This window comes from Corvus brachyrhynchos, unplaced genomic scaffold, assembly GCF_000691975.1.
Source record: "Corvus brachyrhynchos isolate BGI_N302 unplaced genomic scaffold, ASM69197v1 scaffold523, whole genome shotgun sequence".
NCBI classification, from domain to species: Eukaryota; Metazoa; Chordata; class Aves; order Passeriformes; family Corvidae; genus Corvus; species Corvus brachyrhynchos.
The window spans coordinates 2,371,460-2,387,645 of record NW_008237265.1 but is presented as its reverse complement, the minus strand read 5'-3'; the positions used below and the strand labels follow the sequence as shown (position 1 = coordinate 2,387,645).

At 41.3% G+C, this 16,186-nt stretch overlaps 1 protein-coding gene across 3 annotated transcripts in view; it reads left to right on the top strand.

Moving 5' to 3' along the window:
- The first annotated feature begins 2,723 nt into the window (after positions 1-2,723).
- Positions 2,724-16,186, top strand: part of ATXN10 (ataxin 10) — a 98,057-nt gene continuing 84,594 nt past the window's right edge. Inside the window, exons 1-3 of one of the 3 annotated variants that reach the window (XM_017730554.1) lie at positions 2,724-2,910; positions 6,104-6,295; positions 7,763-7,845. In XM_017730554.1, the coding sequence (XP_017586043.1) occupies positions 2,882-2,910; positions 6,104-6,295; positions 7,763-7,845 (304 nt within the window). In that variant the 5' untranslated portion in view covers positions 2,724-2,881. The remainder of the gene's footprint in view (positions 2,911-6,103; positions 6,296-7,762; positions 7,846-16,186) is intronic. The other 2 variants (XM_017730555.1, XM_017730553.1) reach the window with 2 other exon arrangements.

Below are 16,186 nucleotides of genomic sequence, written 5' to 3'. Positions count from 1 at the left end.
AGGGGCGTGGATGAAGTCTTTGCTGGGGAACTTCTGCACCCCGAGCCTTCTCCTGGGGCTATGCGTGTGTGAGGGGGGATCTGTCCGTTCTCCTGTCCTGCCCCGCCCCAGGGGGTCCATGAGGAGCTGCAATGTGCTCAGTCCCTGTGCTTGTAGCACGGAGGAAAGATGTTCGTCTCTTAGTCGTGGGTGGCATTAAATAGCCTATAGATACAGAATGGCTTGGGTTGCAGGACATTAAAGCTCATCCCATCCCACCCTTGCTGTGGGCAAGAGTACCTTCCACTAGACCAGGCTGCCCCAAGCCCCGTCCAGCCTGGCCTTGGACACTTCCAGGGATGGGGCAGCCACAGCTTCTCTGGGCAACCTGTGCCACGGCCTCCCCACCCTCACAGGGAAAAATTTTTTCCTAACATCCAATCTAAACCTACTCTATCAGGTTGAAGCCGTTCCCCCTTGTTTTGTCACTTCAGGCCTGTGTAGATAATCTCCATCTTCCTTGTAGGCTCCCTTCAGGTACTGGAAGGCAGTAGTTAGGTCAGCCTTATTCTCTAGGCTGAGCAATCCCAAGTGTCTCAGCGTTTCCCCGTAGCAGAGCTGCTCCATCCATCTGATCAACTTGGTGCCTCCTCTGAAATCTCTCCAACAGCTCTAGTCCTTCCTGTGCTGGGCTCCCCGGGCTGGAGGCAGCTCTGCAGGTGGGCTCTCAGCAGAGCAGGGCAGAGGGGCAGAACCCCCCTCCCCTGCTGCCCACGCTGGGGGCTCAGCCCAGCACGGGGGGGTTCTGGGTCCCAGCACACACAGCCAGGGCATGTCCAGCTCTCACCACCAGCACCCCCAAGTCCTTCTCCCAGGGCTGCTCCATCTGCTCACCCCCAGCCTGGATTGATCCCAGGGGCTGTCCCAACCCAGGTGGCCTCACGAGCACTTGGTCTTGAACCTCATGGGCTTCCCATGGGCCATTTCTGGGGCTTGTGGTGCCTTTCTGGGCAGACATATTAGGTGGGATGTAGCTGTGGGAGTAGCTGCTCAGGGAGAAAAAGCCATGGAAGCCCTGCAGGGCGTGCAGAAGTGGGTAAGATGTGCCTGTGCGAGGCCCTGCTGGGCAGCAGTCTCATTCCCATGTGAGGCCAAAGCTTTGCGATGAGGGTGGTGGCTGTGGGCCTTGGGGACAGAGGGCATGTACTGTGTGGCAGGATGGGCTGCGCTGGCTTCACTGGGAGGAAAGGTTGGATGCACCACAGGTTTAAGATAAGTAAAGACAGAATGGGGCTACTGGAGAAACAGGGGGCTGGTATGGAGCATTGCAGTGCCTGTAAGATCAGGGAGACCTCTGCAATACCACACAGCACTGTTGGCTTTGGCAGAGGCTGGGCTTGCAGAGGTTCAGCTGGGAGACTGGGGTTAGAGGAATGGGTTTTGCCCTTCCTGGAAGGAGGGAGAAGGCACAGCTTGGTGGGAAGCTTGTGCTTACTCCTAACAGTAGTTGTTTGAAGGTCTTGACCTAAGAATGAAGAAATCAGACTTAAGCTTGGTGTAAAATTCTGCTGGTGTTTTGTTTTGATTGTGTAAATTCACAGTGCGGTTTTGTTTTTAAATCCACATTTAAAAGTTGGGGGCGAGGAGGGAAGATGTACCTACAAATATTTTTTTGTGATCTCTGTGGGTGCAGGAGACCCAGGAGACCTTCTGGTGTTCATCTCGGTTCCCTGGAAAGAAGGGAGCGCCTGTACAAATTCTGGGCTTACAGGCTGTTGCTTTCTCTGCCTTGCTACCTGAAACTTCTGCCACTGTGTTTGAAAGAGGAGTAGATACTCCCCAAAACAGCCAAGTTTTGTGGGTACAGGTGGGCTGAAAGAGAGACACTGTAGTTGTCCTTCCAGAAGCACAAAGCTGTAGCATTACCTTACATCCCATAGGATGTGGCAAAATGGGTCTAGGAGCAGCTCTGGCAAAAAAATTTGCTAGCTCTGGCAAATCCTGTCGTTGGTGCTGTTGAATCACAAAAACACAACCCAATGGATGTTTTGAGTTTGAAGTTGTGATATTTAGTGACAATTCTTTTGTTATTACAGGACTGTTCAGTGTTTGTGGAAACAAAATACATTAAAAATGTGAGTTCTGGTGTTCTGTAACTCAGAAAGAAATAAAGTGAGGCAACAATGCCCCTACTATGAGACCGTGATGTGGAATTTGGGAGACTTGCATGTGTGATATAATTTGAGACTTCCAGTGCTTTTAGTTGATGTCTTTATGCTTCCTTTTCTAAGCTACAAAAAGAAGAAAATTGTTTTATTCTGTTCCTGGGAATGTTGTGAGGATAAGTACTTTAAAGGCTTTTTTAGGAACTCTACTTACAGGACTGGAGTTGTGCAAGTACCTAAGACTTAGAGTGGAAATACAGAATTGTAAATTTGTGGATTGTTTGCATAGTTGCTGAGCAATTTCATGATTTTTTGGAGCCCTGGTCTTTTGAACAGGAGTTCATTACTGTTTTTAACTTTGTGTTCATTACAGTGGTATCTTGTAGAGTTTCTGTTTTTAACAATTAAACCGGTCTTACAAGGAGTGACAGTAATCTTCCTTTTGGCATGGGTACAGGAATTCTGACTGTTTGTTTTGACTTAGTAAGAAATTGTGCATGTCTCCTTTTGGCATGGGTACAGGAATTCTGACTGTTTTGACTTAGTAAGAAATTGTGCATGTCCTTCTTGTCCAAGAGCTGGGCTGCTGTACCCTTTGCCTCTGCTTCCTTTTGTGTTCCTGCAGAACTTGATGTGGAAATGAAGGACAGGTAACAATAACAAATTGTGGAGCTGCTGTGTTAGGCAACTAGACACAGGAAACAGGAGTTTGTGGAATATCCACAAAGCAGTTCTGGATGGATTTCAAGGCCTGTTACAATGCAAGGTATTCTTTTAATCTAAAATCGACTTAGCAGGCTCTTACGTAGTTTTGTAAATTAAAAATTTTATGGAAGGAAAATGTTTTCCATTTCAAAAATACATTTTAAATATTTGTAGCTGCTGCTTTTGTCTTTATGTGAATCTTTGTTGTACTGCTGGAAAAAGATTATTTTTTAAAAACTGTTTGTAAGCATTGCTGTGGAACAGTTATCTGAAGTCAGTCTTGACTGGTTTCTTAACATCAGCTAAATATTTTCTGCCATTCTTGCTAATTTGAGGATATTTTATTCATAAAGACAGTTTTCAATAAAATTCCATTACAGTACACACTCAAATTGCAGTGCTATTGGAATGCTTAGGTACAAGAGTCACATGTAAGTTTTCTTGGAACAGAATCCTGCTTTATCAAACAATGTTTAAGCCAGTCTTTGTTCATTTGGAATATCTTCTGCTTGCTCACTTAGGCTTTGAGATTCGATTTCTGCCTGGAATGATCTGGCTTGAGCATTCTGGATTTTCTTTCATAGTGTTCAAGAGATAGATTTGGTTTTGGTCTCTCCTGAGTGATGTGAAAAAATCCACATCTCCTTCCACATTTACAGTGAGGACAAACATTTCCTTGTGTACCCCAGACTTGCTCCATTAGAACACAAGGTTTTCATCTTTGTATTTTACTGGAAATGTCTGCACTCTTATTTTTTTCTTACTTTCAATCTAATTTTAAAAGAAAAATTGTCACAGCAGCTCAGCATGCTTCTGATCCAGTGTCTGACTAAAAGTTCTGTTCTGCTGCATAGCTCTGCCAGGAGAGTGAAGCTTTTCCAGCACAAGAATAACTGTAAGGTGTCCTTTTACCTATGGAGTCACAAAAATGTGCACAAAAGTTCTGGCTTCTTTAGTTTCTCTTTTACCAATTTAAATAAGGGGATGTTGAGCAGTAGTATGTCTTGCCCTGACCATTGGGTTCTGTATTTTGCAGTTGGGTCAGGAAATGACTGGTTTCATGGGGTAATCTGACAAAAGGCATAGGCTGATATGAAGGAAACTACAGTGGGCTCAGTGGTTGTATTTTAGAGTAACATCAGCGTTTAAGAACTCAGAACAGCTAATGGTTCTGCTCAATGTAGAAAGCACTCCCTGGCTGGGGGTACCTTACCAGACTGTAGCTCTTCTGACATTTAGAAAAACTTGTCTCTGGTGCATTTCCCATGGGGACTGTGGTACGTCAGCCACTGAGTGTTCTTTTGGCGCATCATGAAGTGGCAGGAGCTGCACTGCTTCTTATAAGTTGAAGGTTCAAGTTCCATGAATATATTTTCTTCGGTCTTGAAACCAAAACCAAATTCCAAACTTTCTTTCTGGTTATGCAAGCTCCACTGTTTTCTTTATTTTATAACTGAGGGCCAGCTCTGCTTTTGGTCTTTGTTTTTTGTGCCTCTTTGGTATTTTCCCTTCAGTATTGCACCACTGTAAAATGTAGCTTCTTCCCCATAGCTTTCAGTGATGAAGTGGTGGGTTTTTTCATGTTTCAGTGTAGATGGAGAATGTGTAAATATACTGGTTTTGATCAACTGTGAGGTTGCAGAATAAAATACTTCCTAGAGATCTGAAACCTGATGTTGCAGCAATTTAGTGATGTTAGTGTACATTGTTGTAGCTCTTACAGCACTCTCCCTTCTTTGTAAGTCTCCTCCACGCCCTAATAGATGTCGATATTGGAGGCTCTGTACTGTCAGTAAGATGTAGCCTAGCATAAAAGTGTCACTATTGGAGCAACAAATCTGATAAGGGACTTAGAAAATGTAAACTGTGAGTAAAGACTACGAGAGTTTTGTTTAGTGTAGGAAAGAAAACATGGCAGGAGCAGAAGTGGGAAATAATGTCTCCAGACAGATCTAAGGGTGTGCTTAGGGACAGGCTAGATTGGCAGCATTTGGTTAATGTTGGGCTTGATGATCTTAAGGGTCTTTTCCAACCTCAGTGATTCTGTGGTTTGATTTATGGACATGATCACTTACGAAAGAGAATTTCTAGTTGTGCAAATGTGTGGGCATTTGAGTGAGCAGCAGAATGCAGGTAATGCTATCACCCAGTAGTGGTTGATCAAGAGATTTTTTAATTTTCCTTTAGGAGGAGTTTTCTGTGTGAAAATTTTATTTAATGCTACTTTACATTTCCTCTCATCTCACTTTTTCTGTTTGATCTTGAGTACATGACAAGTCTTTTTAAGGTTCAAGGAGGCTGCATGTGGATTTCCTTTTCCTGACCCTGGTCAGAAGTACTGGATGAGCAAATTTATTGAACTTCTCTGTAGCAATGCCATAAACACTCTCTGGTGTGGCTTCTCTCCACCAGCATGTGGTATCAGAACTGAGTTAGCAACATTTGTCATGTGTTGCCCTCATCTCTTTTGTGGACATAAAATCAGGGCAGATTGTAGACCAATAGCTGTAGTTTGGAAATGTTGTTTATCTCTGTGAGACAAATCATCTGTAGATGTGTGTGTCAGTCCTGGGGAGGCTGGTGAATCTTCATGGAGCAGCAGCACCAGCTGTCATTCAGTCATACGGATTTCTGCAGATGCTTACGTTTGGTGGTGCTGTTTTCCTTGGTCTGGGTGCTCCAGCAAGTGGCCTGGTACCTTCTCTGTTGGGTAGTTGTCTGCTGAGGTGGGACAGAGTTGGCTTTTTCCCTTGACTTTGATTCACACACTTCAGAGTGGTGCTTGTGCAGCCACCAGCTTTCTCCATGACCTTTGTCCCTCTGAGGAAATCTGCAGCAGGCTGGAGCTTCTGAGTCTTCTGAAACATCTAATGCTGGACATCTAAACCGTGTTAATTAACTAAAACTATTCCTCTTAAAGCAGTATGCAGTGTCATGTATAAACCTGCCAGCTAGATGCATTAGGGAAAATTGTTTTCTTCCTTTTCATTAAAATTCTGGAGAGCTGTTGAAAAGTCATGAGGAATATTAAGGCAACATAACTCTCCTACAGCCCCTTTCCTGCAAAGGCTGTGAGGATTGTGTGATGTATTTTGTTCTTCCTACCCGGAAGACTATGAGTAGTTAAATACTTTGAATAGTTAAAGATTGCTGCAGAAACATCTTTGGGTTTACAATAAGAATTGTCAATGTCATAGGCTTTTTGGTAGCAGTGCCTTTTTATTTTTTCTTCACCACAAATTTATATGTTTCAGAGAAACAGCAAAAGAAAGTGTATTTCGGGATGTCCTGGAAATCCTGACAAGCACCTCAAGTACCATTGAGCAGGCCTGTAAGGGTTCCTGTGGACTAGCAGATCTCGACACCTGCCTGCTGCTCATAGCAGAGTGCTTCAGATGTCTGAGGAATGCCTGTGTTGAGTGTGCCAAGAATCAACATGTCATGAGGTACAGTTATGATCCCTTTTAGCCCATACCAAAATACCACCTTCTGATGTTTGTGTGGTTTTAAAAAAGAGATTCTTATTTTACACTGCTGTGTTAGTAGATTTATTAACTGGCATTTCCTGCTTGATGCAATCACTTCAATTCAAATATGCAAGAAACAAAAACAGCTGACCTATTTGTAGGTCAGTTTGGGACTCTGCTCAGTAATAGAACAAAGTGTTTGGGTCCATAATATGAGTTGATTACACAAATGAAATAAGCCTATTGGAAGCCTGACTGTATAACTATCCTTTTTTTTCCTCTTTCTCTAATTTTTTTATAACATTATGAATAAGTAAATAGTCTTAGTAATCAGTTACAGGATTAGCATGTCTTTTAAGGTTTATTTAGATCTGTCTGGCTTTCCTGGCAGCACACAGCATGTAGAACTGTGCGTGTTAATCCTGATACATATATACAGGCAAGTTGAGCTTAAAGGATATTAAATCAATCTGGCTCCTTAAGTTATTTAGCCTCTCTGTTGTTTGGTTGTGTCTGTTGCAACATTGAAGGGATACTTGTGATGCAATCTAGCTGTAGTTAGTGATGACCAGATAGTCTGGTTGATGTTTTTAAAAAACCCAACAAAATAGCAACAAACACTCTCCTTGCCCAGATGCCCCACGAGAACCCCAAACCAACTAACCAACCAACCAACAAAAAAACCCCCCAAAGACTTGTCACGAGGTGGTTACAGCAAAGAATTATTGGGGACTACAGTCTTAAAAATTGTCTTCTTGGGATTTGTCAAATTTGATTTATTAAACTAAATGTAATTTTGACATGGGACCAAGTCTTAGTTTCTGTGCTGGGGCAGAATTCTGTTAATGCCACAGAAATTGCAGTGCAAATCATTCTGAGAGTCTACCTATGATTCGATTCCTCTTCACTGGAGAAAGGATAAATGATTACTTGGCCTTCTCTGCTTCTCTCTGAGAGCTGTGTATGTTTCCCTTTGAGCTGGCTCTATTGTTTTTTTGGTGACTGTCACTAATTGCTTTGTTGGCATTGAAACTACTCCAAGTTTATTATGAAGTAAAATATATGACTCTTGTTCTGGATGCTTGACCTCCAGACAAAGCAAAGTTTTTACACAAATACAGCTGTTTAAATTACAGGAATAGCTTGCTAATATTTAATGTTTGATAGGAAGAATAGCAAAAAGGGAGGAAGGGGTACTTAGCTCTGAAGGTTCTGTGCCCAAAATTGGTAAAATGCAGGATGATGCAATAAACCCCTTTGATTTGCTTCTGATGGTCATAATGTGGCTACTGATAGGCAGGCAGTAACATAGGAGAAACTGATTTTTGTTTCAGAGGTCCTGAAGATGCTAAAGATTTCCTGTTAACTTCGAAAAGCCTTTTAAATTTTTTTGAGTGTATTTCTTATCAAGTGAATTATTGTGTTTTTTTCCCAATTTAATAATAGGCACTTGGGTCTCATCTCTACATCTGTCCATTTGATAAAGTTGCTTCATGGAATACAAATCAAAGAAGAATTGTTGCTGACTGGTAAGGTTGGGGATTTTGTTAAATGTATAGCCTGCACTGTATTTTTTTACACGGGGGCAGTATGATGTCACTTTACTGATGCATTTGTTTTATAAATAAACTTAATTCTTTCTTGAATTGCAGTTAAGAATTGGCCCTCTCTTAGACTGCTAGGAAAAGGTCTCAGCCTCAAGTCTAGTTCAGCTGTATTTTCACTGAACTCTTCCTTGTCGATTGCTAAAGGAAAGATATGTGGAAACTCTTTAATATGAAGCAGGATATTTGGTTTTATGAAAGGAAAAGTTCCTATAGTACCTCCATTCAAAATACATTCTGCTGTTTACTCTTTTTATTTGATCTGCAAACATAATAAAATGAACCTCTTTTTTATTTTGATGATACTTAAAATAATTTATCTGATTCCAGGAAGAAAATTTTGGCTGTGACTTTTTAAAAATTATTTTTAGTTTTCATTTGTGTACCAGGGTTGCTGGCCAGCCAGGATGGTATCTGCCAAGAATTAAGTACTGATTTGAGTAGTGTTCATGTTTCCTTAACAGATGAGTTTTTCTTTTGATACAGTGAAGAGAAAATGTGACTGTTACCTGTCCTCCCTAGTGGTAGTTATCGTTACTCATTTCACTGGATATTAAGGCATTTTCAATAATTCTCCTCACAATCTGTGTTTTCCAGTGTGTACGTGTGGGGTTTTACACAGTGGACTTCCAGTTGTGACTGTCTGTGGCTGCAGACAGTAAAGAATGTTTGTTTTCTTGTGCTTCTTTTATTTCTTTTCACTCCTGTTCCTCAGATGAGGTTTTTTACTGGGTTTCTGCAGCTGCTTTTCTGTCATTTTGTGGAAGCAGGTGGAATGACTGTCATACAGTAACTTACCCTCAAACACCTTTATGAAGCTGTGAGGGAGCAATGAAGTTCAGAAGACTGGTTTCCTTTTGCTGCTACATTTGGCTCAAAATGAAGCTCTGCAGGCACGTGAGGGTATTGTGCTTAAGCCAGTTTGACTCCTGGACCTGTTGCTGGAATCCTGCTGCCAGGGAAGGGTTGGTGATGCCAGCACAGCCCTTCAGTGTGGGAGGAGCCAAACTATAAACTTTGTGGGTGGCAGAAAGAGGGCCTGGTCAGTGGCCGTAAAGAGGAGGAAGTGATGGCACACAGGGGTGACTTTCAAGCCAGGTTACAGGAAGGACTGGGAAAGGTCATGGAGGGCAAGAGTGTCCTGCACCACAGTTGTGAACTGCTTTGCAGACCAGCAAGATAAAAGGAAAAGTGATGGGAGCCAAAATGTTGCTTCTCTCCAGCCTGTCACTGTCCCTGCTGGGGCCTTGGACAGCAGTGGGCTCAAAAAGCTGTACTGGGAAAATGGGATTGCCACCTTCAGCCCACTCAAAGCATCAGGAATTGTGGTTTAAGAGTGCCACCTGCCAGAGGTGCTGCCCCATGCCTGCAGCAGAGGGAGCAGGATGTGCCTGTTGTTGGATACAGGCATGGCCTGTGGTCTCTGCTTTGGCTTCATGGCTGCTGGCCCATCCTTGCTGGGCTGTCACATGTGTGTGCTGTTCTCTGCTCATGGGTTTGAAGAAGAAGAGGGAATGCTATTGAGCAAAAAGCAAAGGGGGTAAAACCCAGTAATTTGATTAATCTGCTTCAGGCAATTTTCCCTAGCCAGCGGATGGTGTAAAATCTCTGTTTATCAACATTGAACGTAAGGGTGGCATTGACAAGACAGTTTTCAGGATTTCGGTAAAAGTTGTTTTGTGACTGTTACTCTACAAAGCCATTTAGTAAATACATCTGAGTTACAACCAAGATTTGCTGTATTGGCCCAGGATAGGTGGTTCATTTGATGCTGTAAGTAGCGTTGATCTCCTTGGGGAACCTCTGCAATGAGCATGGCTTATGTGTTCCACCTGTGTTAGTACAACAACAAAAAAATTGTAGACAAGCAAGTGTTGCTAATTCCTTGCTGAGTGATCTGATGAACTTTGTTCTAAGTGGAAATTAATGTAGTGCCTGGAGCACCAGTTCCTTCTGCAAGGTTTACCTCAGAAGTTAACAGTTAAATTTTACTGGATTATTGGTTGTACCAAAGCAAATTGCTAAATTGGACTTGGATAGCACTGTTGAAACAAAAAGAGACCCATGAAATTAGTAAATGGTACTGTGTTTATTAACTGTAACTGTTTCATGATTCTCCTCATGTTTCATACAGGAAATCAGGTCACAGGGCTAGAGTAGCATGTGTATTTTGTTCTTGCAGATAATTAGGTGTTAAGTGGAGTATTTCAAGTTGTTCATTTGAGTATGTATCATTTCCTCCCTCAAACGGCTGCTTGGATTGGATGATCCCTCTTGGTGCCTGTGTATATTCTTAAGGTTTTTAAAGTACCTTCATGTTGCTTCCATAGCAACAAAGCACAAGGAAGAGGAGGTAATGCTGTACTGCAGACTGAACAGCACTAAATGTTTCAGATCATGTTCCTGTGAAAAATTCCCAAAGCAAATCATTGTAGGCTGAATAAACTTGAAGTTCCAACATTATCATATTTACAAAGACGAGATTGAAAATTCTTTCTGCAGACTGAAAAATTCATTTAACCTGGCTGTGGTATGTTTGCACTCTTATCCATTGGTAGCTGTTAAGGCTAGTAAGTAAGTGCTGTGGTAATTTTTGTAAGAAAGTTCAGTGTAGTACAATTTCAAATGGATAAAACCAGAAATGAAATAAAAGTATATATTTTTTGGCCACTGCTGTGACCAGTGTGATGGTTAAGGGAGAGGGCATGATCAAAGCAACAAAAAAGGAGGTATTGTGCAAAGTGGTATGACTGAAAACTGTTGCTAATATTTATTTAAATAAATTCAGCCTCCTTTGTATCCTCTCTGCTAGGAGTAATACTTCAAAATAGTTGTCCAGGGGTTTTATACATGGTTAATTGGGTTCAGTTCAGTATATTTGCTGAAACAACTCTACTGCATGTTTTCACCATATATCACTTCTTTTTGTTAATGCTTTAAAAATGAGATAAATTCCTGTATGCTTGTAATACTTATCCCAGCCAGCTGTGGAAAAAGCTGTTGTTTTGAATATGTGATATGGCATCCAGACAATGGACCAGAATCCTTGAAGGAGAGTTAGAATGTTTGTCCTGAAATAGCTCTTTGAAACTTCAGGTAGGTTGAAAAATAGTTAATTCATACATATGGCATTCAGAGATTGTCCAATCCCACCTACAAGCCAGCTGTCCCTGTAATAATAGTCTCCTTTCTTTTTAATACTTGCATTAAAAAAACACTAACATTTTTAGTCCTTTCTTTTATGGTATTTCTAAAGTTAGCTGTTTGTCCCCACATTTCCTCCCTGCTTACTTCCCCTATTACTTTGAGTTGAATTCCATGGCCTAGTTTCATTTCCCATAATTGCTTACATAGTACATCTGTGGTAATCTAAGACATTCCTAAAACTAATCTTTCTTACAGCTAACCTGTCTTGAGCAATATGTATTTTGTACTGCTTGGAAAAGGGAACCTGCTCTGAGGAGTTGCATGAAGAAGCCAACAGCTGGATGACTGCTGTTGGGGGTTCATAGGATCACAGAGTCACTGAGGTTGGAAAAGACCTCCAAGACCATCAAGTCCAGCCTGTGACTGATCCCCACCTTGTCACCCAGACCAGAGCACTGAGTGCCACATCCAGTCCTTCCTTGGACACCTCCAGGGACAGGAACTTCACCACCTCCCTGGGCCATCCCTGGCATTGTCTGACCACATTTTCCATGAAGAAGTTCCTTCTGATGCCCAACCTGACCCTCCCGTGGCACAGCTTGAGGCCATTTCCTCTTGTCCTGTCCCTTGTTCCCCGTGAGCAGAGCCCTATGTCCCCCCTGGCTGCACCCTCCTGTCAGGGAGTTGTGGAGAGCCGGAAGGTCTCCCCTGAGCCTCCTTTTCTCCAGGCTGAGCCCTCCCTCCCAGCTCCCTCAGCTGCTACAGAATTTTTTGGTACAAAATGTTAAGAGCCTCTGTTCATGTCACAGGCACTGCTGGGGATCTCAGCCAAAATCCATGTCCAGGTGTGCTGCCTGTTAAAGCAAGGTTTGGGGTGTTCTCTGCTCATAATTCTACAAAGTCCAGAAACTTTGGATAAATTGTAGTGGATGATAACCTTGAATCCTTGAACAGGAATTTGACCTTGCTTCCAATTTTCTGCAAAATGTCCAGGTGTAGTTAAACAGCTACAGATACTCTCTTCAGAACAGAACTTAAAGCATTCCTTTAAAATCAGTGATGAAAGATGACTCTATGTAAATTTTTAATACTGCGCTTATTATAGTAACTTGAGCATTTTCTGGTAGGATGTTCAGCAGCATGAATATCATATGTCTAACACCTGTTCATGCTTCCTTTCATGAGGGAGGATGTGTGGGAAAATGTGTGATGTCTTATTTTAAACATTTTTCAAGTACTACAAATGCCATGTTCTTACAAGGCAGCCATAAAAAATGTTCCTTGCTTTGAGCTTCTTTTCGTCCCCCCTGCCCCTTTTTTCTCTGTTTCCCTCTCCTCTTCCCTCTTTCCATTTTTCTGTCTTCCTTTTCCCTCTCTCCCTTTTTCTCTTCATTTTTGTCTCTTCTTTTTTCTCTCCCTTTCTTCCTCTGTCCCCTTTTTATTCTGTCTTCTTTCTTTCCTCTCTTCTTTCTTTCCTCTGTCCTCCTTTTTTCTCTGTCCTATTTTTCTCCTCCTTTTTCTCCTCTCTCTTCCTATTTTCCTTTATCCTCCTTTTTTTCTCTCTCCTTTTCTGCCACTTTTATTTTCTCTCTCTTCTGTCCACCAGGATCATTTATCGTACCATGGTTTCAGCCTCAGTTGATGTTGTTGAACTACTCCAGCTGTTTTGGACTTGATCAGTTCTCATGCATATTTTTCTTTTAGCTAATGAAAAGCCAGTTGCTTTTGACCCATTGGTGCTTTATCGGTTGCTCATGGTCTGGGAAGAAAGTGCCTTGCGAGGTGTGTTTTAATTCATCAGTGTGGAAGAGACACACTCTGCAGAAGAGAGAGCAATTAGTACCCTTTGAATTCAGAATGCTGTATAAGTAAAAATATCACTCCTTCATAGACACTAAAAATAGATTTTAAAAATAGGGGTGTGCACATGCTTCGAAAATGAGATGTAAGGGACCTAGGCCTATCTATAGCTTCCAGAGATTGTTTCTTGCAAAAGCCAAATGGGATGGAAGCATTTCATCTTTGATTAAGTAAGAAGACAAAAGCTCCCCTGAGGTCTGAAGAACATCACACAGCTGAGCAAAGAAGGATACTTGATTTCTTTGTAAGCTTTTGAAGGTGAAGACATGCTGGGTTTCAAAAGCCACTGAATATAAGCTGTAGGAGCTCATGTAGTACTAGAAAATCATGTTGACATTTTTTTAGGAGAGGTCCCTGAAATTAAATGGCAAGAGGAAATAAATTTCCACCAGCTACCTTGGGTACCTTCTCCCTTCTAAAAAGTCGTTAATTTAAAGTAATTTTCAAAGGTTTACAGAAGGAGATATGTAATCAAATGTTTTTGTTTTTCTGAAGAATAGCATGACTAAAACAGGGTTAAATTGTTGTGTTTGCAAAAGTCTTCCTGACTTTTGCAAAATGGTTAAATACCAGTGAAGTGGTTTCTACTTTTTCAAGAGGGTGTAGGGGAAACAAAACTTTCAGTTCCATTCTTGCTCAGTGAAAAAAACCAGGAGATGTTTCTTTGCTCTGACCTTTTCCATTTCTGCACTCAAAGATTGGCAGTTTGGAATTACAGTGGAAAATCAAGGCTGGCTAATTTTGAAGGTACAGAGGAGCAGGGGAAGGTGACGCTACCTGCTTAGCACACTGAGTTGGTTTTCCTGTATTCCTTCTTAAATGAGCAGCCATGTGTCCTTAACTGTTTACTGTTTCTTGTCAATATTTATTTATCTCCTTATTTCTTTTCTTTTTTTAGCAGTCCCCTTAAAAAGACTGTTTTGACAGTAGGAAAATGAGCTAGGAGTAAACACTTGGACTTTTTGGAATGCATTGGAGTGGTACCTTTGCAGAACCAGTGAGTAGAAAAATCTGGGCATTTAAGGCTTAGTTTGAAAATCTGAGCATTAGAGGCTTATGTACTGGCATTACAGGTTAACTACTTTTCACCTATTCTTGAAATTATTTGAAATGCCTGGTCATTCAGCAAGGTCTTTTAAATCAACAGGAAGGAGAAACAGAGTGGTCAGTTATGGAACCTAAATGTTCTTTAATGAATGCCAATATTGACCAAAGGAATCACTCTCATCTTTTGTGCTTCCCTTTTATCTCTTGTCCAGTATTTTTAATTCTTCTGTTTTATTCTTTTAAAAATTGCATTTTGCTTTCACTTTTTTGTAGGCTTTAATAATGTTGCCCTGAATAGTTTCGTTTCCAAATTACTGCTAATGTTTTCTATATAAAAAATAAATATTTTAAAGCATGCTTGGGAAATGTGATGGAACACACATAGTAACTTTTTGCTAGACAGACATCATAGCAGAGCTCACCCAGTGCATTTGGGAAACCATTGCCAAGTTTTATTGTATATAAGCAGAGGTCTGTAACTGCCTGAACAAGTGTCTTCTAAGGCTTGTTTATATGGATTTGGAAAAGGGGTAATTTCTAAATTGTGTCCTGGAGACTCTCATACACAATGGCTACTAAATTTAAACGAACAGGATTAAGGAAGAAAAGTTAATCTTTCCTCTCTTCCTACATCAGTGCCCCATATATTTATCTGTGAAGGAGAAGGCATACTGTTTTGCTGGGGATCTTGGGGGTTTTGTGACCAAATATAGTAAATTACTGTGCTGCAGATTTTTTTGTACAAGTCATGTTACTTGCTGATCTATGTGGAATGAGTGAGTGGCTATAAAACATGAATCATTTTACCTGTCATTGTGCTAGTTTGAAAAACAAACCAGTGGGAGGCACCAAGTCAGAATAACAATTTAATGGAAATTAAAGAAAAGGGGAAAAAAGGTAAAAGAAAACACTGTCAAACTGACAGAGTCAAGGTACAACCTGACACCCTGTTAGGCAGGGTGGTGGTAGCAGTCTGGTAGAATGGTGGCTGCAGTCCTCTGAAGCAGTGATCCTGTAGTAAAACAGTCTGCTCTTCCTCAGGAAGTCCAGTGGTGGCTGTGTAGCTCCTGTCCTCTGGAAATCCAGTGGGAAGCCGGTGTCTCTGGTGTTCAGCCTCAGATTATATCCACGATGGGATGCTTGGTTCCTCCCTCTGGGTGGAGCATCTCACAATGGGGTAATGAGTCATGAGGCCAAGTGTTGATTAGGCTCATTAACAGAAGATAGTCCGGAGGGAGTTATCTCTGAGTCAGGCGGCAGGACAATGATGGGCAATTAACAGAAAGATAGTCTGGGGGGAGGAGGCAAGGAAACACTGCCCCACCTGGTTTCAACGGCTGATGGGGATGGTAATAGAATACACTGCAACCCAGGACAGTCATACAGTCATCATGAACTCTTAATAGGTGACATTCTCAATTTAGGTTCACATTAGCTTTTCTTTTGAGGGAGAGGAAGAGGGAGAAAGCAGTTCCCACAGAGAGAGTGGACCTACAGTCCATGGGGTTAATTCCCAAAAAGCAGCATGAAAGGAACATGCCTCAGTTGCTTGGAAAAAAAGAGAATTAAAAAATCTGCACTCCCATTTATTTTTGTATTTGGGGTTTCCTTTTGCTTGCAGCTAGCATAATTAAAGCTACGTATGTATTACAGCTTAAATAAACCAGCTGCTAACTTAAACAGACTTTTTTTAGACATAGGAATAAAGGACAGCCCTGACCTTAAGAGTTGCCAGTTTCCATGTGTGATCTTTGCTTTGTCTGTTAGGATTTTTGTATGGGGGATTGGTGCCAATACTTTGCTGCCACTGTTAAAATAAAAACTATAATTACATTGTCAAAATAATATTTATAGTATTTTCGGGGAATAATTGTGGGAGTGTGACGAATATATTATACTCATCAAACTTTTATGTAAACATAAGCTTGAGTTTTTTATTTGAGTTATTGGTGTTGTTTTTGGCCTTTGTGTTTTTCCAATCTGTAAAAATAATATTGGGATTTTCATGGTCTCTAGCATTTGCAGAGTGTGTGCCCTAACAATCAGTTGATACACTATCTGGTAGGAGTAAACTGCTAGTTGCACTTGTATTGGGATTTTGGTTTCATGTTTCCATAGCTTAAGAAAGTCCTCTGTTTTTTTGAGTTTTGCTATCCCCTAATTATTATAGCTCAGAGCATTTTACAGCTTTACCAAACAGGAAAGTTTTAAG